General features: G+C 43.2%; 1 protein-coding gene across 2 annotated transcripts in view; it reads left to right on the top strand.

The window, feature by feature from the left end:
* Nucleotides 1-25,913, top strand: part of FTO (FTO alpha-ketoglutarate dependent dioxygenase) — a 380,608-nt gene that overhangs the window by 224,995 nt on the left and 129,700 nt on the right. The window contains exon 9 of one of the 2 annotated variants that reach the window (XM_041765303.1): nucleotides 22,504-22,972. The exons of the other annotated variant lie outside the window; for it this stretch is intronic. Within the exon in view, the coding sequence (XP_041621237.1) occupies nucleotides 22,504-22,534 (31 nt within the window). The 3' untranslated portion in view covers nucleotides 22,535-22,972. Of the gene's footprint in view, nucleotides 1-22,503; nucleotides 22,973-25,913 lie in introns of those variants that run through there. 2 annotated transcript variants of the gene reach the window in all.

The following is a 25,913-nucleotide window of genomic DNA, read 5'->3' as shown; positions in this document are numbered from 1 at the left end:
GCAGGGTAAGTGTTAACAGAAGTGGTACAGAATTTCTGAAGATTTGGCTTTGTTTATACAGTCCACTCTGCCTGATGGACAGCTTGTTATAGCTTTTAAAGAACTGGGTGAGCCCTCTGATCTGACCCCTTCTTGACCTCCGCAGCCCAAAGGTCAGTCTGCAGCTAATAAACCCTGAGGTTCTTAGGGTCTACTGTAGGAAAAGGCAGAAAAAGAGCAGCTGCAGGGACTGGGTGTCCTGGGCAAGGCTGCTTTAGGGTCACTCTCTGATAATGAAAATGATTACCAAATTATATGGAGGTTTAACCACAGTAGTGAGAGAGAAGAGGGTGGAGCCCTGTGTATTAGGTCTGATAAATGAACTGTGAAGAAGGCCCATCTGGCTCCCAACGTCTTGTCTCCCCCTCTCTCCCTACCAAGGGGAAACATTTTAAAATAACAGCAGTACATATAGACTCAATGACCCATGCAAGGAGCTGGAATGGATTAAGATTTAATGGTGACAGTGGAAGAAATTATCATTTGAAAAGTGCGCTGAAGAAAAGGTACAGCTCCGTGTCCGTGCCCGAGTTGTTTTTCTAAATAAAATACAGCAAAACATCGGCGCCTTGGTTTATTTTCCACAAATCCCTAGTGCCTTTCCTCGACTGTGGAGAATTTTCAGGGCATGTCTATTGTGGAATAATTATCCGTAGTCAGCTGGAGGAGAGGAATGGGCTTCCTTTGCCTTGAACATGGTGGAAGGACAATCAGATATTTTGTTTTCAGCTTGCTCACTCAGTTGAGCGAATATAGGTAAATCAAGTGTTCGGGAAAATGCTCTACAAAAAAGCTACGATCCACTTCAGCCCCTGGCCACCAAACGTTGTGCACGTTTGGATCCTAGATGTACCTGTTACTCTCAGACACACAACTTCGTAATTTCTTGTCTGTAAAAGGAAGATGAAAGCACATAATGTCCATTGAGTAGATAGAGTTGTTCCTTTCTTTATTCCTTTTTCAAAAAAGCATCATAGCAATGCTAGTTGCATGGTGGGCAGGTCATAAGCTGTATGTTCCCTTCCTGTTCATTGATAGGAGTAATCTACTTAAAGCTCTCTCCCAGCTCCCTGAGAAGAGTGTCCTGGCATCCGAACTGTGATGTTGGGCTTCACTAAGCTCTGTGCTCTCCTTCGGAGATGGTGGGCACGGCTATGACTCTGTGTTCTGAAATAAGAATGAGTTTATTTGATGAACATTTTTGTGTGTTTCCTGTATATACCATACACAAAACACCACATAATATGCCATGGGGTAGACATGTTCGACAGCCAGTTGAAGAATGTATCTGGGGATGAGATTCTAGCAAGTTCCCAGAAAAGGGGGGGTGTGGAAGGCAGTGGAAAGAAAGGTGGTGGAACCATCCTAAAACCACAACGGAGAGGCAAGTTACTCCAACCCACTCGAGAATATTTCACTGTATACATCATTGCAGACCAGAATTGCTGTGCTTTTGAAAAGCCTCTTATGTTGAACTACACTGTCTACACATTCAACTGTCACTCAGACCAAGTTATATTTAAAATGGAAACAAAAAACTAATAAACATTATCCAAAGTCAGTATATGTTTCATTTTGGATTTTGACTTGACCTTGTTCTGCCTGTGGGGAACTACAGTGAGCTGAGAGTTAGGTGGAGGCTAACAGAGGGAGTTGAGGGACACTTGTCTGATTTTAATGCTTTTTAGCTTGGAAATAACACCTTTAAATTTGTGCTGAGTAAGATGCAAATACAACAACATAAGACGAAAGCCAGGCCATTAGGGTTTTTTTTTTTTTCCAATTGAGATATAAATTCACAAACTATAAAATTTCATGTAACATAAAATTAGTCATTCTAAAGTGTACATTTAAGTGATTTTTAAAAGTATACTCGCAAGATTGTGCAACCATCACCATTATCCCATTCTGGAGCATTTCCATTACCCCAGAAAGAAGTCCCAGAACTGCTAACAGCCACTCTCAATGCCCCTTTGTCCCCTTGTCCCTGACAAGCACTAACCTACTTTCTATCTCTATGGATTTGCCTTTTCTGAACATTTTATATAAATAGAACCCTACACTATGTGACTTTTTGTATCTTGCTCCTTTCATTTAACATAGTGCCTTCAGAGTTGGTCTGTGTTGTAGCCTATATAAGGACTCTCTTCTTTTTCATTGCCAAGTAATATTCCGCTGTAGGAATAGACCAAGTTTTGCTTATGCATTCTTCACTTACCAGACATGTGGGTTGTTCTTTGTGCTGTTCTGCTCTGAGTGTAAACCCAGGAGTGGAATTGCTGAGTCATATGGTCACTTGAGGACTTGCCAGACTGTTTTCCACATCTGCCACCCTGTCTTACATTCCTAGCAGTAGTGCACAGGGCTTGGAGTTTTCTCCACAACCTCACCAACACTTACTCTCCTTTGTTGTTTGGATGGTAGATATCCTAGTGTGGTTTTGATTTGCATTTCCCTGATGATGAATGATGTCTTGAACATTTTCTCATTTGCTTCCTTAACCACTTAGATTCTTACCAGGAGATTTAAGAACACAACTGATGTAAGCATGCACCCCCGTTACTTGGAGAGAAACTCACGAGCCCATTAGGGGTATTCGGCTTAGCGAGGGGCCAGGGCTCCAAATGAAGCTGTCCTGAGAGTACAGCTGGGCCCATCCCCTGGTTTCTGTAGGCAAGCCCAGCCCTTGGCTTATTTGCAGGTGGCCCTGTGTATTTGTTTTGGAAAACCCCCACCTCATTCCTTCTCCCATTCTCCTCCATCCCTTTTGTTACAGCCTCTCAGAGCCATTGCACACTGGATAGGAATGTGACTGAGTAAACAGACACTCTATTTACAGCTCGTCCACTTCTAGGCTCAGAAGATCATCGATAGTCCCATCGTAGACAACTTCATTCGGGTATGAGGAACCTTAAAATGGTGCTGAGAACAGTTTCAAAACCTTTTATGGCCATTTCTTAGGAAAACTTTCAGAACTACTTACTTCCAGTCAAAATTAACTCTCTAGATCTTGATGACTTTATATACGTCTTCCGCATATTGGGCTTTGTCAGCTCAGAGAACTGCCGAGTTAGCCCTTTTCCTGGACAAGAGAACCATCTTGTTATTGACCATCTCCACTGTAACCTTTGCCATCTTACCTCCAGGACAGATCCACTTTGGACATCTTTGTTACGGCTCCAAAATCCAGCTGTTAGAACCTTTCCTACAGTGAATGAGCTTCAGAACTGTGATCTGGGTGCAGCAAGTAAAACAGTTTGTGTATAACTTCTGTGGATCAGCTCTGATCCCAAGACTAGCACAGGAAAGTTTTTCTCCATGGATATGTGGTTTCTCCTTTTGCCTCCTGGCAGGCCTGAATTATATACAAAACTGACAAGTTGATCCAGTCCAGTTTAGCCATGAACTGTTATTTATTGAGTGCTTGTTATGTACAAATAACCATGCTAAATGCTGTGGGGAATATTAAGATGAGCATGGTACAGTGTTGATTCTGAAATAATGTGTAGTTTAGTGTGGGGGAGGATAGGGCAGGTTTATAGGAACACAGTGGCTAGCCTGCAGATTTTCATTCTTTTTCTGCAAGAACCTGGAAGATGACTTAGCATTAGAGTCTAATCCAAAGGAACCTACAGTGTGGTAGGAGCTTACAAAAAGGAATAGCCTCACATATATACATATTTGATTCTTTATTTACATTTGGTCTCCCCTACCAGAATATAAACCTTGTGAGGGCAGGGCATTTGCCTGTTCCCCAGCTGTAAAATCTGCAGCCCGGCTCATTGCAACATTAAGTGTCAGCTTTATTAGAACCATGCCCGATATGAGCAGGGACCCTGTTGCCTATTTACCCTGTTGCATCTAGAATAGTGCCTGGCACTCAGATTTATTCAGTGGCTGCCTGAATAGAATAGCTTTCCCGTCAACGCATTCTGTATTTGTAAGTACTTTGAGTTCCTTCTTAATTTTGAAGAGGAATGACTCTTTAAGACGCCGGCCTCTTGCTTTTTTGAGTATGTATTCATCTCATCTAGCCAGAGGTAGAAACCGTGAAGTTGGATGTAAGGAGAGATTTCTGATATGTGGTTTTTTGGTGTTTAAGTCCCAAGACTGCACCCTGACTGCTGCTTCCAGCAGGAGGTCCAAGGAAGGACACTGTGTGCACAGGCTGATCTGGGTCCTTGAGGAAGAGTCCAGAAATGGACACCATGGAATTGAGCTGGGACCAAGACAAAAAGACGTAGTCTCATTTCTAAGGCAGCTATTCCTGATCCCATGCTGTTCTTGGAAATGAAATAGAAATGGGGGAAAGAGGAGAGGCCTCCCTAGAGCCATTCCTCTGAACAAGAGGATGACTTTCAGGCCAGGAGGGGCAATGCTGAACCTAAATGGGGCTACAGGGGCCCCTGGGTGGTGCAGTCATTTAAATGTCTGACTCTTGGTGTCACCACAGGTCATGATCTCGTGGGTCATGGGATCGAGCCCTGCATCATTCTCTGTGCTCAGTGGGGAGTTTCTGTCTCTCTCTCCTCTGCTCCCCCTACCCCCTGCACTCACTTTCCCTGTCTCTCTCAAGTAAATATATATAATATATATACACATATATATTAAATAATATATATATATAATATATATACACATATATATTAAATAATATATATATATATATATTAGATGTGGCTTCAAGTTCGCATTTTACCTGCTCCAGGGAGTTGCTTTTTGCTGGTTACCTGTGAATATCCTGATATGCCTTTAATGGTATCAGTGCAGTGATGAGCGTCAACCTTAGTGAGTTGACATTTGGGCCAGAATTTGCTTGCTGCCCTCAGAAACTGTGGTCATGAGAAGTGGAACCACTAGCCCTGAGGACAGGCATAGCCCCGAGGACAGGCTATGGGATGACGAGGCTGAGGTTACTATCTTCTGAGACAACATGTGATGGTGTCGTCTGATCATGTCAACTGCTATCACTCACGTTAGAGAGAGGGGCTGCTACTTCTGGCCGAGGTAGTTTGGAGCTAGAAGTCTATGGTCCAGTAGCTAACTCTAACCCTAACTGCCTGAATTTGTTTGCAGGGTTGGGGGGGCGGGGGTTGGAATACATGAAGAAGCTTCGAGGGAGAAGGAGGAAGGCACTAGCCTGCCATTTGCCATCTCTTCCTTTCCTTTTTAATGCATCTGTCCCATCTCCTTTAATAATTGCAGTCACTGCTTTCTGCTGCCCTTAGCAGAAGAATGTCCTTTGTGTATCTGAACCAGATTACTCCATAAAACCTGGTAACTCCATAAAACCTCCTCATAAATGTGTAGGAATTGAAACATTGTATAAATTTAGAGCAAGGATTAAATGAGTCTAGAGATAGGGTTACCTTTTCTCCAAGATACAGCAACTTATCTTAAGGAGGCCAGTGTTGTTAATGTTATTACCATTGTTACTGTCATTATTTGAACAGTTTTATGGGAGACAAAAGCCAATTGACTTCTGCGCATCTTATTTATAAAATCAACACGCAGGCTTCAGTATGAGCTTCACTCCTGGCAGATTCTGACTGTGATTGGTTGCTGACTATTTCTCACAGGCAGTGCTTTCTTAAACTTTTTGAAAAGGCATTGATTAATCCATTTATTTCTTCCACAAATACTTACCAAGTGCTTGCTATTTGTCAAGTACTTGCTATCAAGCACTGTTGCAGGTCCTGGGAAGTGGAGTGGTAACAACACTGATGGAAGAGCTTCTCTCATGGAGCTTATGTTCTAGAGGGAGGACAGACAAGACGTGTGTTCCTAAGTGGAACTCTGAAAATCTCCTTTGAAGAAAGGTGGTGGGGGATTGCGCGTGTTAATGCACTCCAGAACTTAATAAACGGTGGTTATGGTTACTGTGAGTGATCTGTCAGTTATGCATTGACTCAGCAAATATTTATCGAGTACCGAGCTGGTAGCAGACACTATCATGGGCCTTGAGGTTATAGAGATGAGTAACACTTGACTAGGGGAAATGTATTATGCAATATAGTACAATAAATGCTGTGCAAGAGTATTAAGTCAGGATTCTGTGCAAAGAAAGTACGGAAGAGAGGGAAGAAAGTGGCTGGCTCTTCTGAAGTGCTCTCATGTGACTCTCACTATATGCCCAGCTGTTGTGGGGAAGACTGCTCCATTGTGAAATTATGTTGGCTGCAAGTGGGTAGGAAGCATTTTGTCTCCGAGAGTGAGAAATAGAGGAGAAATTTATGTGTGATTATGGGTCATGGGATAAAATCTGGGATACTTCTTTCCAGAGGGATTTAATTCTCAATGATCAATGGGGGATGTTTTCTTTCAGAGCAAATTTCATTAACATGGCATGGAGGTTGGGAGCATAGATTCTGAGCAGGTTGCCTGGGTTTGAGTCTTGGATCCGTGTCTGTAATAACTCTAGGCAGTTAGAGAGAAGTTACTTAACCCCTCTGAAGCTCAGTTTTCTCCTTTGTAACTTGCACAGGAGATAATAATAGAACTAGCATAATAGGTGTTCAGGAAAAATTACCCATCACCTTTAGATCCAAACAGAAAAGTCAAGAATAAGCCTGGCCACATTAATCCTTTGAGAGCATGCCCCCCCCACCCATGTCAAGCCCCAGCCTCATGGTAGGGGCCCCACCTTACCACACCTGTGTAGGGATGAACGCTAGATGGATTTTGTCCTGTGCCAGGCCCCACACTAATTAAGCACTGTCACATAGAACTGACAGATGGAGGCCTGAACTCCAATTCGAATCCTTTCTCCAGCTGGCTTTTCGCTCGGGGCTTGATACTCAGGGTCTCAGCAACCCTCCCGCTGGACAAGGTGCTCTCTGTAAGTTAGATCCCAGGGAAGTGCTGGAGGTAGGGTAGGTGTTCCACCTGACCGTGTCACCCTTCTCCCTCCACTGTCCTTGAAACCTGCAATGGGGCTCATTTTAGTAGTAATAGCAGCTAACGTTTATTGAAGACTAAGTGCCAGTGTTTTAAGTGGCTTAGGAGGTGAGAAAACAGAGGCATGGCGAGGTGGAGTAACTTGCCCAAGGCAACATGGCTAATGGTGGAAATGGAAGTCAAGCCAGAGCAGCCCCAGCACAGACCTGGGCTGTGAGGCTTTACAACCACTCATAGGTTCATGTAGTACTTTGGCATGGGTCCCACAATAATAGGGCTCAGAGCCCTTCCAGGATCCTACCCAGGGTGGAGAAAGGCATGGGTATATTAGCAAAGGTTTCTTTCCTCCAATACCTAAGCACGTTCAGCACTTTTTAGTTGTGGGTGCCCCTCTCTCTGTAAAGAAGTAATCTCCAGCCCGTGTTCTCTTTTCAAGGAAAGTTACTACCTTTATAGCTGTGTCCTCCTCCTATATTGTTTACAGTCTTTTCAGGTGGGAGTAGGGGCGCCAATGGGAACATCAAATTTTAGCCTCCAAGAACCTGTAAACCCTCTAAGTGGAGAAATTTTGAGGCAGGGTTGGTTAGTCAGGGCTGATTTGAGTGGGTTCCCTTAAGGTGAACAGGTAGCATTTAGCTCCTCTATGATGGGTCCATCACCAGTTGTACAGTGTGCTTATGTCTCGGAAAGTATTCACCGTGCGTGGAGAGTCATGATCTTACTCTATCCTGGGATGTCTCCAGTGCATTTTACAAATTTACCCTGTAATGGATATTCCAGGTTACAGATCAAAGTTTGACTCTGCTTTCAGCTGAGGAAGTACTGGGGGGAGGGAGGGGGGGGAGGAACAATTCTGTCGGCCTGTAGGGGACACTGTTGTATCACACATCGGAATGAGTTTCAGCATCTTGTCTCAGGACAGAAAACAAAACCGACAAATCAAAAAACAAAAATAGGTCAATCACCCTCATGTTACTTATTGAAATTATTTGAGTGATTCCAATGTGTTTAGAATAGTCACTGCTTTCAGGTATTTATCAGGCCGTGTCGTATCTGGGCACGAAAGGAACAATTTAGCGTTTCTTTGCCAGGTGGGAATGATTGACACTTTTCTGATTAGCTTTCTCTCCATACTCTCTTCTGGACAGGGTACTTTTTAGTTCAATAAACCTTTAGGTTTAGTGGAATTATCTTCATTTTTCACTAAGACATGCCCACGTCAAGTTGAAATGCTGGAGTTCTGTCGTATTCTAAATAAATATCATAAGCCTTTTGAAGGGCATTTTGGAAGTTCTGAGTCTCTTCTTTTTATCCATATCTTTTGCTTCACTGAAAAAAAGATGCTGTTTACTGAGAAAATGAAGTCCTGTCTATAAGGCAGGCCTGCGTAGGGCTCAGCCGGAGCTCCGGGAAGCCCGCTGCCAGATGCTCGGCATGGCTCTCGGTTGGGCATGCCTCTCTTTCCAGACTGTAGACAGTCTCCGTATCCGTCCAGGTGCCCCGTGGCCTTGCCAGCAAAGCCTCCACCCTCACCCCCCCGCCCCGCCCCGGCCCAGCTCTGGCCCCTTCCTACTGGAATATGGGCCCTGGAAGGCGATTGTAATTAACCCTCGGAAAGCATAGGTTTTGCTAAGCAGCGTGCACAGTAATGATTTTGTTAGCTTGCTTCATTTCCAGTTTCACCATCAATTATGCCATGTGTTTCATCCAGTTGGTGCTACCCTCCCAGTGTTAATTATAACCTACAAGACTGTTACAGTTAATTTTATGGCAAGCATATTGTCTCTTCAAGGCTCCAGAGCAGCTCATAAATTATCTTGAAGGTAAAATGTAACTTGGGGAACTAGTTAGCAAAATTCCATCCATCTCGCTTAGGAGCTGCAGCTGCTACTGTCAGCTGCCTCGCCGCCGCATTGTGAAGGAATTACGGTGGGTCAGGTTTAAGAGGGTAGGCCCGGGCTGTCACTGAGGAGAAAGGCTGTCCTGGCCCTGTCAGACAAGTACCTTCTGCCAATCCCTGGTGGTTTCACTTTGCAGGCAGGAAGAGGCAGCCAGCGCAGGTGGATGGTCCCCAAGCTGTCTGTATTCATTACTTTACAGAAACTTGTTGTAGGTAGGCAGGTCCGGAGACCTTTCCTCTTCTCTGTTGTCATGATGTTAGGCATCATCTGCAAAGTGTGAGAGAGATAACTCTATAACTAACTCCGGGTTTGGGCCGGAGACGGCAGAATGGAGGGGCGGGAGTGAGCGGTACCTCCCAGCAGCCCCCGGAAGGCCCGTGGCTGCAACCAGCATTTTATTTGTGGTTGTTATTGTTCACATAATCTGATAAAGTAAGATTTCACTGTGAACGAATGTACTCTAAAATTGCCTACTAAATAAATTAGCAGGTTATCTTATTGGGATAATAAACACACTCTTTTTCTGCTTCCTCACACGAAGTCTAAGCTTTACATTTCAGCCCTCAGGGCTTTAGCATTATTATTTTTAATGACTGAACACAAGTCTTTCATTTAGCTTGTTTGTAGAGTTACTGTAAATGATCTTTCTGCTGTTGGTTCTTCATTTGAAATTCTGCATGTTATGCTTGCTTGGAGAGCTCTGAGGGGCCTCTGAGAATCGGGAGCTGTATTAAGCACAGCATCTTCCAGCAGCATTGCGAACAGGCTGTGGCAGGGAAGTCAGAGAGGGTGTGTTAAGTCGGTACGCCTGCACGCATAAATCTACGTTCCAGGTGGAGCAGAGCATACACAAACAGTGCTCGAGAGCTCTGCCCCTTCCGTGAGCTGCTGGCTTCTCCCTGGATATTTCAGAGCATTTTCACATCTACCCAGAGGCGCGTGTGACCCATCAGCCCTGGGCTGTGTAACCAAGAGAATGAGACTGGTTTCGAGAGGGTTAGGAAGGCCCCCGCAATGCTGAGGCTGTGCCCAAAGAGGCCCTGGGCTTTCCCAAGGAAGTGTCCTTTGGAGCTCTTACTGACAGCAGCATGATACCTGGATATTTGTGAGTTTTCTAGTGAATTCAGACAAGAGGTTACAAACACAAATGTGTACAGGGCCTGGCAAGTACCCCAGATGAACGAAGCTGGAGTGGTGGGGCTGAGGTGCTCAGGAGGTACACACCCTGTCAGAAGTAGGAGCAGCTCTTCTGCTTTGCGGGGGCGGGGGGGGGGGGGGCTCTATGTTACTAGGTCCTCTGCATCTTCAAGAGAAATGGAAAATGGAGACTATGTGTATATACTTATCAAGTCTTCTATTTGAATATTAGTGGAAATTCTTTTTTAAATATACTTATTTAAATATTTATTTTAGAGGCATGAGCCTGGGGGAGGGGTAAGAGAGAATCTCAAGTAGACTCCAAGCTGAATGCAGAGCCCACTGTAGGGTTCAATCTCACGACGCTGAGATCATAACCTGAGCTGAAACAAAGAGTTGGACGCTCAACCAGGTGACCAACCCAGGCACCCCAATGTTAGCAGAAATTCTAATGTTTGTACCTTAACATTCAGGCTAATTAATCAATACCTGTCTGAGGACGGATGGTGTAGATAGGGTTCTGCTATAGAATGGAAGTCCTGCCTGCTTTGAATGAAAACTCTTCTCAACTTTCTCATACTTCTCAAGAATAGAGAGATTGACCGGGCCAGGGCACCAGAATGCAGTCTGGGTATTGCCTTCAGTGACCTTTTAACATTGTTCTACTCTGTGTGGGTTCTTACTTGGAGGAAATATTTGCGTGTATTTGTTTGTTTGTTTGTTTATTTATTTTGCCTCTAACTTGGCAGTCTCCTCTTTCCTTTTACAGAGAAATCATGAGAGTTTTTAGAAGTGAATGAGGTGTATGTGGTGCATAGTGTCACCATCAAAAGGGTGTCTGCAAAAATGTTGGCAAATTTGAATCTGATGAAGAATTTGATTCTTGGGGATAGGAGTAGGGCAGGGACTCTACTGCTAGTGATCACCATTTCTCCTGTTGCAGTCTCAAGCTTAGGCCTTATCCCTAGCTCCACCATGGGGGAACCCAGCTGTTCTTTCATGGCTCAAAGTTGTCATGTGGTCAGAATAATCTTTTAGTTTCACTGATCCGGACTGATGCCCACATGGAGGTGTGGTCTGGGAAGTTGTTAAATACATGTGGGTTTGATCTTCTGGAGAAGAGGAAAATATAAAAGCAATTTCTTTCCTTTAATAAAAAGAGAAAAGTAAGCATAGACTCTGGCTGCTGCTAAAGTCAGCTGTTACGCATGCGTGGCTGGATTTCATTGTAAATATTTCATAAGGGCTGTTAGAATGCAGCCAGGTTGACATCACAGCCCCCACTGTACCAAAGGAACCATTTCACTAAAATAAGCCAACATTTCTAAAGAAACATGAATTTCTAATGTAAAGTTAACATCAGGTCAGAAAACCCTCTGGAAGAAATGTCTGTATCAATGTTTATAATCTCTGCATTTATGGATTTGCAGTTTGTGCAAAAAACTCCCAAAGAGACTTTATTTTGGTTAAATAAGACCAGCTCATGAAATCGTCTGTATATCCAAATCCATCTTACCCCAATGTCTTGGCAGCCTTTTGTATAAATAATGTCTTTTCCAAAATGTGTGTATTTGAAAAAGGAAGAGGGAAATTAAGTGGCATGCTGTGTCTCTGGGTTGCCATCCACTGACAGAATGCTAGGAGCAGAAAGCAAAGACTGTTCATTCGTTCTTTAGAGCAAATTACAGAGCTGTACGTTAATTTATTGATTTAATTGAGGCATGGAAGGTTGCAGTGAAGACCAAAATGTTTACCCTCCTTTCATTTTCCTTGTTTCTTTTTATTGTAGGAAAAGTTTATTTAAGCATACCTCTTTTTTTTTTTTTTTTTTGTGGTGGTGGTGCTTGGTATGTCACACAAAATAAGTACGAGGTTTAGAGACTTTTGGCAGAAAAGAAATGAAAGGATATTCACATTTTGTAAAAACTTAATCCATGTTCACAGATGGTCCTGTTCAGGTGCTATTTTAATTACGAGGTAAAGAACAGCCCCACACAGTTGGAAGTCGTCTTAATAAATGGAGAGGGGCTTTTGTCTTCAAGCGTCAAAAAATCCTTGTTACTGAGCAATTTAAAGACTTTGTGTTATAGGGGAGAGTCTCAAAATGACCAGGATACTTGGAGAGAGCAAAAGGATGGGCTTTTCTCAAGATCAAATGAGTTCGCTGGAAATGTTTTACAAGTATGTGGCTCTCAGCTTCCTCAATATTGGTTGTTTTAGCGGTGGCTTTTTCCAGTGAAACATGTACGCCATGAATATGTTCATATGATCAGAGGGAAAATAAACAGAACAAATTGCAAATAACATTTAAAAAGAATTTAATCCCAAATGGAAGTATTTTTTTACGGTTCTTAAGCTCAAAGGGTTGCATTGCCCTTCAAGTGATAGAGTGCTCAGAAGACCTAATACTAATTCACATGCTGCTGTAACTTACAGCTTGCATTAATAACACACAAATAGAACAGTCTTCTTATTAAATATTAGTAATATAATAATGTCTTACTGTCTTTCCCTTAGTGGGGAATTATGAGGACCTCATGTTAGGACCTCAGTGTCCTGACATAGTTAATTATCCATGGATAATGGTTTTCAGCCATCGCTGTTCTGAGTGATGCAGCTTTGTTGTTGAGGGCTTATTAAGTGTTTGCAGACTCAGGTGCAGTGCACCTATGCACTTGCCTACAGAAGCAAACAGCTGGGTTTTCTTTACCATATTATACATCACATGGAGTGTCTCATTTATTATAGCTGAGCTAATGATGCAAGCACAAACCTCTATGTCCCATTCTCTATGGCGATAATATATTTGCTGTAGAGATGTTAGCTTGTTTTTCATAAGTAATTAATCTTTTCTTGTACCAAATGTATCACATGAAAATGGGTTAGCACAGAGGTCAAAATACATTTAATCTGGTCTGTTGAGATTGGGCGAGACTTCTGGATATGGTGGCATTTTTTTTCTCTCACAAGGGCCTCACCCGGTGTACAGTCCACTCAACAACACGATGCTCACATTGCTGGGAATTTAGGCTGATGAGAGGGAACTATTTTCAGTCCGTTAGCACCAAGACAGGATTCAGACTCGAGTATGTGTTTAGTGAAGTAAGCCTAGTGACAGTCATCCACATCCAGTCCCTTGACAAGGCTGCATATTGTCCACGCAGATAGTTATGGGTGGCGGGCTTCTGCCAAGTTTCAAATGCCTCCCTGTTCCTGCATAGTTAGGCCCTTCTGAAACATGCCAAGGCCTAGTTCAGACACTCCTAGAGTGTAAAATATGCTGGGGGCACACCTGGTGCTTTTCTCATACCCCCATAAGCACTTTTTAAGAGTAATGTATTTTGTTTCAGATTTAGAAAAGCATAATTAGCATTTGGATCCATGGTTCTCAGGTGATATTGATGAGGTCAAAGGTGAAGTCGGTCTTGAAGTATGGGTGTTAAAAATTTTTTAAGTTAATTTAAAGAAAAATGCTAGAAATACAATGTAGAGTGGTTTATGGATAATGCTAAAAATCATGACAGTGGATCATATCAAAGTTTAAGAAACATTGGCCTTACAAACCAAAAGGGCCAAGTAATATGTATCTCAGTCATAATTATGCTGTTGATTATGAAGATGATCATCTCATCATAATTAACAATAGCAGCTAACTTGGACCCTTTATTCTATACGAGGTACTCTTCTAAATGTTTTCCCCATATGTCCTTATTTACTCTTCATGCCAAGCCAGTGAAGGAAGTGCTAACCTAAAGTGCTACTCATATTTCCATTTTACTGTTGAAGGACCCAAAACCCAGAAAGGCTAGAGAATTTACCAAAAATGCCATAGGCTGATGTGACCAAATCAGGACTCAAGCCCAGGCAGTGGGGGTCTGGTGTCCATTTTTTAATCATTGCATTTTCCTACATCTTGATGGCTTGAGAAATAGTACCTTCTGTCTGTCCTCAAAGAAGAAGATGGAGAAACAAGAAAATATACAACACTGCATATAACAGTTTACCTGTTAGTTACATAATATAATTAATACAGTATTTATATTGTAGATATTATATATACTCACGCATAATATAATAATGCAGTAACCCTCCATGTGTTGTGAGCACTCTACCCTGCACTGCTGATGAGACCCTACTGTGACTATATTCTGAGTTCTTGGCTTCCTTAGATAGCCTCCTGGATGTATACTAGAACAGGTGCCTTAAAACTTGACATTCTTCATTTGAATTGATGCAGAAAGGCAGGGAGACAGGAAAGGTATCACCATATCACCTTATCACTCTTCAGTTATAGGAGGCCAGGTAGCCCTCCAAATGCGTACTATGCAGGGGGACTTAACACTTATTTCTTACTGTCCAAGGGCCTGTGGAACAAAAAAATCTTTGGCAACTTCTCTATTTCCATACTTAGAAAAGCATCCTGATTCTTTCCCCTATCCACTTCAAATATATAGAAACACTGTTTAATATTGAAATGTAGAGTGAAATTCTTCAGCAAATAGCATGATTATATGCCCAGAAAGAAAAGCCAGAGAGTTAACCTATGAAAATTAATCTCAACTCTGAACAAATGTGCAGAAATGAATAAAAGAATATAGCCCACAGGACCCAGAGGTAGATGGGAGTTAGGTCTCTCAGGTCCCAGAGCAAGACCAGAGGCACACATTTTTGAAGCTCTTCTGTGACTCTTGCTTTATCTTGATTGAAAGTCCCAGAAAAATGCTCAAGCAGGCAAGAATTTGCATCTGTCTCTCTCATCTGATGTTTTTCTAAGCCAAGTTGCTTTGTTTTCTTCAGTAGTATTTATGACTAGTTACACTGCACATGGAGACTTGACTTGGATAAGGCGTTAAGGCATGGAGAAATGGGTAATGGGACTGCTTAGGACACCTGTCCAGCGCATGTTTCCCAGCCAGCCTTCCCATGGGCCAAAAGTCCACACAAACAATTACTTGTGAATTGTGAGGTGCTCAAGGAGGAAAATTGCAGAACAAAATGGGCTGAAGGAATTTATCCTTTTGTCATTTCCAGTTGAAGCCAGGGGCTAAAACTCGTGTCTTGCACCATTGTAATCTACAACCATTTAATTTGCTAACAAGACTTAACTGATCAGGATCTGCAGCCTTCTCCGCCAGTATAATCAAAACAAGAAGCATTTGGCTCCAGAGAGTAAATGTTGTCGATCTTTTATTTTGCAGCCCCACCATTTCTCTCTGGCAGGCTGAGATGAAACAGAAAGCTGATATTTGGAGCCACTGGAATTGCAGGCCTTGTAATTTTGAAATATCCATTTTATCCCGTGTAATTTCTTCCCTAAGATTCCTCAGTCTAAATCTGATACAGGTAGGAGCCAAGACAAACAGTAACCATTTATAGTCACCCAGACCAGTTTGAATTTCACCCTAATGTAAAGCAAAGAGAGTTTTTGGCTTCATTTCAGGTGTGTAACAGGGGTAGAAAATGCATTTAAAATTTAGCAGCAAATGTTACCATATGTTTCCATAACAACTGCAAACTTTTATATTAGAAAAGCAATAATATAAACACATAGGAATCTTGGAACAGTAAACTATTAATTTACCAAATATAAAAAATCCAGCATGAAGGGGCTTTTATAGCCACAGAAGCCATGAGGGGGCCCAGCATCCTGTGAATTTCTCCATTATGTGGCAGAAAATACTGCCGGTTGGTTTAAATGAGCAAATCTTTTAAAATTATAGGTACACTGTCAATTCTCCACAGTACATTTTTCTGAAACAATATGTGGTGGTGCCAGCTATGGCTGATTTCTTTTACCATCTTGAACTAGTAAAATACCCTAGAGTGACTGCCCCCAGTGCACATCTGTAATATAAGGGCATTTTTGTTTTCTTCATCCATAGCTTTAAACTTAATAATGGAGACTGGATTCCTGCACAAAGTGTAGTGCCCGGGAGCTGGCTCTAATGCCTGTCAGGGAAGAGGTGTTCACGGATTGTTGGCGTATGTGGAGAAGGGTCACAGTTTTCTCTTCCATCCATTTTTAAATACAAAAAGACAAGGGGAAAAGGGAGAGAATGGATCTACTTGACCACATCTTAAGAAAGAGGAGTTAGTGGCTAGAGTTGCTGAAATCACCATCAAGGGAAATCCAGTGTTTTCTGGTTTCTTTGTGGGGAAAAGAAATAATCTTCTTTTAAAATATGTATCAGAAATATGGCAACCTGTGGATGAGTCTTTCATTTGAAAAGAAGCATGATTTTCTCCCCTAAACCTGCCTCAGAGTATGGAGAGGGTTTTGAACCTTTTCCTGGAATGAAATGACATTATCGTTTAAGGTAAGATGATGCACCTTGACCAAGCCCTGAAATATGGCTTAATGAGATAACAATCACTGAATATACTGATCAGGAGAAGAGAAGGTCAGAGGGAGGAGGCAGGCTGCCCAAAAAATGAAGCGGAGAACTCCCAAGTGGGCTGCATTCAGGAAGGGCCCTGGTGTGGTTTCAACCCAGAAAAGGGCTACAGTTCTGTACATTTCAGAAAGTGGAAGAAAGAGGCTCCACCCTTCCAGTCAGGGTAGCACGAGCAACGTGGCCTCCCTGCAGCCTTCACAGTGGAGCCCACAGGCTGCCTCGCCAGAAGCAACACAGCGGGGACGTTGTTAAAGCAAGGCTCACAGTGTTCGTGGGCCAGGAAAAGACAGAGGGTCCAGGTCACTGTGCCTAGGGAATGTGGTTGGGCAGGAGTGAGGGTAGAATGCACCAGTGAGGGTGGAAAGGTGTTTTGTAAAGACCAATTCATTCCCAAATCCTTGGTAGGCCTTGTTTCAGGGCAGAAACCTGATTTCCGCTGGTTATCACCTTCTCTGGCAGGGTTCAAAAGAATGTTCATTGTGTTTCTATTAGCGCTTAGCCACGGAAGCATCTCTGAGCATTGATGAGATGGGAGCCGGGCATTAATCTTGAGTCCGGCTCCCCAGTGGCATGAAGATGGGTGGGTGGTTAAAAAGAAAGCAACGTGCCATTCATTCACTCAGAAGGTACTTAGTGAGCACTTACTGTGTACCCGGTGCGAGAGATAAAACGAAGAAGAAGCACGGCCTGCCTCCTATGCCACGGAGCTTAGGGTCTAACGGAGGAGAGAGACCAAACACAAGTGAATGGATAAAGAAGCTGATGTCAGGTGAGGGGCACTATGTAGAAAAACGGGTGGGGTGAGCAGTTTGGGGGACCCAGAGCTTCTTAGGGAATCTCTAAGGGAGCCTCGCTGGGCAGAGCCACGAAGAAGGAGCCAGCCAGCCAGATCAGAGTACGGTGCCCGAAGGAGAAGAAGTTGAGGGGGGGTTGGAGTGGCAGGAGAGGGTGGGGGGACAGATTTCATTCCACACTGGTGTTTGTTGACTACGAATAAAAATGAAATTAAAATTCTGTTTACCAGTATTTTAAAGGTTTCCACCTGTGCTCAAGGCTGTGGTAGGCCTCTCAATTCTAATTATGCCAGAAAAATGAAATGGGTACATGGCCTTGACCATAAGCAAAGCACAAGCCCCGAAGGAGCTGGGACAGTTTTTATGGAGAGAAAGAGGGAATCAAAATGGAGCTCAATGGGTATTGATTGAGATTGAGCACCTACTGTGTATTGGTGCTTTATATGTATTCACATTTATTCTTCACGGAAGTCCTACAAAGGTGGGGTACTGTTATCCATTTTGTAGATAATGAAACCAAATGCAGAGAAAACTTAAGTAGTTATTGACAAAACTTTAACTCGAACCAATTTAACGTATTGGAAGAGAAGCAAACCCTAGCAGTCACGACCCAGACCCACTAACTAAAAATACTGTAGGCTTCTGAATAGCCCTATGATATATCTCCACCATCACACCCTGCCCCGGACCCCTTGAAGTGCTAAAATGTCAAAACAAAAGGATCCATGTTTGTTTTTAGGGATGTGGAGCTGCAAGAGGACTCCAGGGAGCTTGTGGCCTATTACAAAGCTGGTCTTTGGGAGAAAATCCAAAGCTCAGCTAGAGGAGGCAGTGGCAGCTACTAAGTGGCAAGAAGAACAAGACCTAGTCCCAGGAGAAGGAGAGGAGAATTAATGGAGGAAGTATGGGCGAGGTGTGACCTTGCAGGGTTGAAGAGGACAGCAGGGGCAGAGCGACTCTGACAATGTTAGAAGGTAGAACACATCACCACTTCTCTTACTTCTGGAGGCAAGCAGAAATGCCACGGAACACCCAACATTTTCTTCTTTGGTCTTGGAATCTCAAAACAACCCTATTTAAAATCTGCTTCTGTACCATTCCAGTGTTTGCCTCAGGCGTCCTCTCCTTAGGTTATCTTTTGAGGCATGGCCCTGGGTGGAGACAGGTCAACTTTCAGGTGACTTTTTCAATCGAGGCCATCTCCCACTAAAAGTTTTCTTCTCCCCTGGCTTCAGCCGGCCTGGCATTTCTGACAGACGTGTAAACAGATGCAAGCATTGTTGCTAATGACAGGTGATTATAAGAGGCATGGGGGCCAAGGTAATTAAACCACAACTTGACAGGAACATTTGGCAATGCAATATTTCAGCATTAGAAATTTCTTTGCAGCGCGCTTTCCCCACTTGGTTTGGTGAAGATAATTCTTTTTTTTTTCTTGAGAATGTGGTGCTTAGAGATCTGAAACTGTCCTGTCTGAATGCCTGGTTCATTGTAGGGCTCCAGAAAATGGTTAGCAGTGAAGTGTCTGGGGGTCTAGTCGGTGTCTCAGACTCTTTCCATGGTCTGCTCCAGAGCAATAGTGGGAATAGGTCTGTGTCCGAATGCAGGGATTGTATCTGACATATTATTATGTACGATTTGATAGTGATAATACCCTGGAGAGAAACATGAATTATTTTTATGCCACTATAATTTCAGCTTCTCTCCCTGTTACCTGGGTTTGCCTGTTGTTGCTCCCATGGATCCATCAAAAGAAGGCTTACTTCATTCTCTTGTCTCCTAAATTCCTCTATTAGAAGTAGGGAAAAAGTCTCGAGTCACCAGTAACCTCTTGTTACAAGGAACCATAGTAGAAACAATCATCAGGATCGTGGAATTTGTTTATTTGTTCATGAGATTTAAATGTAATTTCATACACACACACACACACACACACACACACACACAAACCAAAACCCACACTCCATTCTTTTTTGCTGGCAGGATCATTAGGAATGCCTATTTCTACACTTAGAGGCTACTTCCTGCTCACTGCCAATGGTGGCTCACTTACGATTCTCTGAAGGAATCCTGTCTTCTATTGGAAGAGCAAACCTTCATATAGACTAACTGTTACAGTTCTGACTGTCGAGCCAGCTGGACCACTAGCTGGACGACTGTGCGGACTAGCTTATTTATAGTCACTGTGGAAGCACAGTTTCTCCTAATACGGTGACAGCCTGGCACTTGTCTGAAATGGGCACTTCCTCCAAGCAGGTTAGTTCCTTCCTTTGCCACAAAACCAACTTTTCGATACCCTTGGTCTGGTGTTTACCTGACTATTGGAAGAGATCAGGGAAGCAGACCAGTCAGGGAAGGCCAGCTGCTGATGGGATGGTTGTGTCTCTTCCTCAGCCCGTGTTGACTTTCTCCAGGGAGGGGTGAAGAAGGGGATGAATCTGTGAATACAGTTTGGTTTCTGCCAGAGGAGTGCTGCTGAGCCACCGTGACCCTTTGTGGGGTTGTCTCCCCCAGCATGGATAGCTCCTGTCCAGCCCTTACTCTGTGCTGCAGGCCGCAGGCTATTGGGAAGCAGAGGCTTTTTTAAAGCTTTGTCAGGTTAAAAGGTGTCCCACACCCGGTATATTCAAAGAGAGAGAGAGATTAAACTCACTAAGCCTGCCATGTTCCCTCTAAAATATCAAGTCAAGATGATTTTTAAATCCAAAGTTACCAGGCTTAGGGGGGGTGTGACCTTTCGTGAAAGCAGCCTTGGAACTGGAGCGGAAGGATCCTAGCAAAAGATAGTCAGCACAGAGGCCGGTGGCTTCAGGAAGGCTGCTGAAGCCAAAGCAAATTGTTGCCCTTCTCGGCCTTCTGGCCAGCAAAGCACCAACCCCAAATCAATACCCAACCTGACTCCTAGGCCGCTGGAGTTATGGCAGAGTCCAGGTGGCAAACCTTGCTTCAGAGCACCTGCTTACTGCACAGTTACTACTGAGCTCTCAGGGGCCAGAGATCACTAAGGCAGGGTCTCTGGCTGCAGAAAGCTTACAGTCAGATGAATACTACTGCAAATCATAACTCTTTGTTGAATTTTTAATAAGCATGCAGATGCTTTTCATATATTATTTCCTCAGTTAATCCTGAATAATTAAAGTACTAGCTAGTCCCTAGTGGCTACTTCTCCATGCCAGGCACTTTTTAAATGCTTAATGTGAATTAACTCAACTTATCCCAGTGGTATTTTTTTTTTTTTAATTACCCCTCATTTTAACAGGAGAAAACCAAGGCAAAAAGATGTTAAGGAACTTTTCCAGGGACACAGCGGCCTGGAGGGAAAGGAGCCGGGCTTCCAGAGCAGGAAGTCAGGTCCCCAAAGCCAAGCCCTCCGCCTCCCACTGTCCTTTGGATACAGGTTAGGATCACCTTGTGGGTGTGAAAAACACAGATTGCAGGTCTTCCTCCGGTGGGGCCAAACAGTTCGCATTTCTCACGGATACTCAGGTAGTACTAATTCCCACGGTGCTATATCCAACAGAAGCGAGCAGTGGAAACCAATCACTCTAAAGCAAAGAAAAATGAGATGTCACATTTTTAAAAAAGATTTTTATTTATTTGAGAGAGAGTGAGAATGAGAGAGATCCTAGAGGGAGAGGGAGAAGCAGACTCACCACTAAACAGGGAGTCCGACACAGGGCTCGATCCCAGGACCCTGAGATCATGACCTGAACTGAAGGCAGACGCTTAACCCACTGAGCCACCAAGGCTCTCTGAGATATCATATTAATGAAAACAGAGTGCCTTGAGAATACCAATGACCATAATATTATTATTTTATTACTGGCATTATAGCAGACATTTATTGAGTACTTACTCTTCTCCCAGGTACTATCTTATCACCAGGTAACCATTGTAACTGGTACAATGGATTATCTCATTTTATCTTCACAGCAGTCCTATGAGGTAGATATTACTGTTCACCCCCTGAAGAAACAGAGGCACAGTTTACAAACTTGCTGAAGTGCCAGAATGAGGACTCAGTCTACCCCAGCATCATTCCAGAGCCCTTAACCACAAAGAGAGCTGCGGACCACTAAGGGAACTCAGACCCACACAGTGTATGAGCTGGCCCTGAAGGAGGAGGGAGGTGAGGAAAAAGCTTCCCAAAGGGAAGGAAAATGTGCAAAGGCCCAGGGGCATGAAAAGGCAAAGTGTGATTGAGTAAAGAGCATGGAGGCTTCCATGTAAGCTGCATGGGAAGAAATGAGGGATGGTGCAGCTGGAAAAGTAGGTTGAAGACCTTGAAAATGAGGAGTTGATGGTGTTCAAGAGTGGGCTTTGTGCTTTTGAACCCCTGTCAGGGGCATACTCTTGCTCAGAACTCATTGTGAGACTTCCAGACGAAATGATGGAGTCATTCTTTGTTAAAGACGCTGCTGGGCCTTCTCTTCTCTCTCTTTTAAAGTCTGAGAGTGTCAGAATCCGTTCAGAGGAGAGTTTGATTTCTGAGGTTAGCAACCCTGTGACAGTGACTCATGCCCTGCCAAGGGAGAAGTAAGATTTGTACACAAGCCACATCAAAAACAGATGGGGATGTGTGTGCTCATGGGTGAGTGTGTCCGTGTGTAAATCCACGTACCACACTTAGAAAACGCCCGCCATGGCACTGGTGCAGTGGTATCGTCGGAGCTGCCAACTTGTTTTATTTCTGATATTGCCTGGCAGCCCCTGAAGGAGGGAAAGTATGAATTTTTATCTCCCATTTACTAGACTTTCATTATATTGTGCTTACAGACACAGTGTCAGCACATAAAATGTTAAACATCACTGGTCTGAAAGAGGCTCCCATTGTCTTACCTCTGGTGCTGGGGGAGTCTTGCTAGCCTTGCTTGTAGTGGTTCTGTCAGTGTAATATGACATGAAGCATTTCTCGGTAATGACAGACATTGAATATGAGTGACAGGAACTCTGACCGCGAGGAATGGGTTCAATTACCAGAGACGGGGGGTTACCTGAGATAAAACCAAAGAGCCCAATTGTGCTCGGTTTCGACCCCTTGACTCCCAGATCCAGAGCAGTGAAGACAAATGGCTGATTAACCAGCCCCTAACCCTCTTCCTGCAGTGATAAACTTGTTTGGATTTCCCTGTCTGAAAAAAAAAAAAAAATCTATGGGTGGCACGTTTCTAAAGGAAATATGATCAGAAACCAGTAGGGCTGGTGCTGTTCATTTTTGTCTCTCGCAAGCACAAACCCAAAAACTGTCATTCTATCTTGGAGTGGATCTAGGACACGGTGTCCAGAAATCAATACAAGATCAATGATTGCTCCCTTAACCCGCCCCCCTTTCTTTTGCAGCAGGAGCTACGCTGCTCCCGTTCACCTGTAGCCAACCTGACGCCAGTGAGAGATCCTGCCATCTGAAGCTCTCCTTTTTTTCTTTCCTCCTGTAGGCTGCTCTGCTCAGCATCGAGTGCAGCTTTCTGCTCGTTTATAGTCCACTGCTTATAGCCCCCAGATAGAGTTCTAGCAAGCAGCCCAATTAAACTGTCGCGGGCCGCCCTCACTTGACTAGCTCTGCAGAGTCATTTAGCCAACAGACATTCCTGACTATTAAAGCTAGTAGCAGCATGTCTCCAGAGCTGGAGATAAAATGAATGAAATTTGTTATTCTGGGCTGACACTTGATCCCAGCTGTTGAACTAATGCTATTGCACCTGAAGTTTTTCTTTATGGTAATTGCTGTCTGTGTTATTATTTCATATACTAAATTGGAGAAAATTGCAACAGGTATTAAATTCTTTGAGCTAATTCACGGATGTTGTATTGTGCATTCTTGCAAGGCAGATTCCAACTTCTGTTCAAGGCCGAGAAGACAGATTTTGCTAGCCAGATGCACCGGCTTGTGTTTCGTTATTATCAGAGACATTCCAGTTTAGGTCTGGTCAGGCATTTATCAGCTTTACCTGAAATCTGCTCTGAAATCTACTTTTGGTACTAATTCAGGCAGCATATGTTGGGACTGGCCCTGGGGAATTCCATGACGATGACCAGTGCTGACAGTGATCAGTTGGCTTGATCCATGACACATCCTTCGTAGAATCATTAAGTCTCTTGCATTGTATAGGTAAATGGGCAGTGTGAAATAAGACTTCCCAGAGGGCCCCTTTGGAATCCACCACTTGATGTAGTAGTTCTCGAACACCTCAAGTAGTACCACTTCAGTGAGAACCTACTGAAGTATGTCATAGGTTTGGAGTCTCTCAGCCCTGTTACTGGTTCTCACCGCCTGTTCCTGTTTCACTCTCTCCTCATTTCTGTTACCTTCTTTGACCAGATCTCATTCCAGAGTTTGGGGAAATCGTTTGTAGATTTCCCATAATAGCACATGAACCATATTCAGAGGACCCAGTCTTAGGGACCTCTTTCTCATAGTAGATATGACATAGGAAACCATGTCCTTTACAGCATTCACTTGTCTGCTCTGCTCATGGTCAGCACTAATGATAAAGGCTTCTGGCAGGATCCAGAACAAGAATTCAGATCTGGCTAGCGGTGGAAGCACTATGCTCGCCTTCAAGTTAATGCTGTGAGGGGAAGTCACCCTACGCTGTTGTCACTATCATTTTTCTCTGAAGATCACAGCTGGCAGACATAATGGAACTCTTTTAATTTCAGGGGCATATTCACACCTTTAGAATCCAAAGCTTTGTTCCTGTCCTCATTAGGAAGCAGTAGACAGATTCTACTCTGTATTTTGATTAGAGGCAAATGTGAAAAGCTCAAACCTCCAAGTATGGAAAGATAGCTATAGAGCTCCATGCTTGCTTCATCATTCAACAGACCCCCATACCTAGACAGTTTGCAGACCAGTTCACAGTTCCCTAATATGAGGATACCTGGAAGCCTGTAAAGAATCATCTGAAAGTCCTTTGAGAAAGTGCTTTCTTTGCCAACATGGACATCTGTACTTTGAATGCCAAAAGCTAGTATCGGACGTCTATGATGGACCATTTATATTGTAAGTTAAAGTCCATAGAGTTTGTGAGATCTCAAACATACTGCATGTATGGTGGTCCACATTATTTTCGATATTCATAAGCATTGTTTCAGTTACTTTGCAAATTGAATTTGAAAACTGAAATTGAATTATTTTAATTTACAGCAAAGTTCAAAATGAGAAGTATTTTCTTTGCCCACTGAGAAAATGAGAGAAGTATTAGTCTCTAATTTATATATGAAATGTATAGAATATGAGTAGAGTATCAAGTATAGAATTTGTGTTTAAATCCTGAGAGATTTATTTTCTTACTCTCAAATCCAGTAGAAAAAACTGAGTTTCTTCAAAACTAAACCAAGACTAATCTGTGTTGCATTTTTTTTTTTTAAAGATTTCATTTATTTATTGGAGCAGGAGAGAGAGATCCCATGACTGGGGGGAGGGGCAAAGGGAGAGGGAGAAACAGACTCTCTGCTGAGCAGGGAGCCTAATGTAAGCCTCAGTCCTAGGACCCTGAGATCATGACCTGAGCTGAAGTCAGTGCTTAGCTGACTGAGTCAGCCAGGTGCCCCTGTGTTGCATTTTTTTAAATAACAAAATGCCCCATAGTTCTAGGTATTTTTAAGCAATATATTCATAAGCCTATATTAACTTGTGCCCAGAGATCCTCCAAATGCACATATTCTTGTCATGGGTATTTGAAGATCCTAATAATATCACTGTAACACAAGTACATTTCAGATCCAGAACTAATTCTCCATATTTCTGCCTCTGTATCTCTTTAGCATGAGCAGTAGGCATGTCTCTTCAAATCTTACCTGGACTTAGTGTTTTATATATTTTGAGTTACTGTTGGCTCTTTAGATTATTTGACTCATTTTGTATGGATTGCACAGAGAACATGGTGGTGACTTCAGCATATGAACCTGTATAAGAGCTTGTTTAGCAACTGGTTATTATAATAGTACATAAGAGAAGAGTCTGAATTTGGAAGATCTCTGGGATGGGGGCAGCAGAGAGGATGACTGAGATTTGGGCTCTCAAAAGGCAAAATCAGAGACACCTGGGTGGCTCAGTCGGTTGGCTCAGGTCTTGATCCCAGGGTCCTGGGATTGAGTCCCTCACTGGGCTCCCTGCAGGGAGCCGCCTCCTCCCTCTGCTTGTGTCTCTTCCTCTTTCTTTGTGTCTCTCATGAATAAATAAATAAAATCTTAAAAAATAAAAGGCAAAGTCAGAGGAAAACAAAGACCCCTCTTGGTGGTACTTTGAATTCACACACCTGTAGCCAGATCAGTACAGTAAAAAGATTCTTAAGATGACAGATATTTGGATAAGGTGAGGGTAATGCATAAAAAGGAATGACTCTTGAAAGTTTATCCTGCAAATCCAGAAATATTTCCTTTCTTCTCATATGCTCACATTTAGAGAATCAACCTTGCCTTAAGTGCCTTGCATCCACCGGAACCTTCCATCTCCTCCTCTGTAATTCACTGAGGTAGAGTATATCGTCACCTTCCCAGCGAAGAAACTGGGCCTCCCAAAGCTAGAGTGATGGTTGCCACCGGGTATATTGTAAGTACTTTTAGAAGGTGGGACTCAAAACTTGGAACCGTTGCTTCTAAAACTACAGTACCAGTTTTGGATTTGTGTCCCTCTGAGATCAGTGGCTATTACTTTGGAAAGCAGAACTTTCAGCTAGGAACTTCAAGCAGATTGCTCAAATTCCTCAGTTGTCCTGATGATACTGCCAACTTGCTAGGCTTCTGAT

The sequence above is a fragment of the Vulpes lagopus genome, chromosome 8, assembly GCF_018345385.1.
Source record: "Vulpes lagopus strain Blue_001 chromosome 8, ASM1834538v1, whole genome shotgun sequence".
Lineage (NCBI taxonomy): Eukaryota > Metazoa > Chordata > Mammalia > Carnivora > Canidae > Vulpes > Vulpes lagopus.
This window is presented reverse-complemented; position numbering and strand designations above follow the sequence as displayed.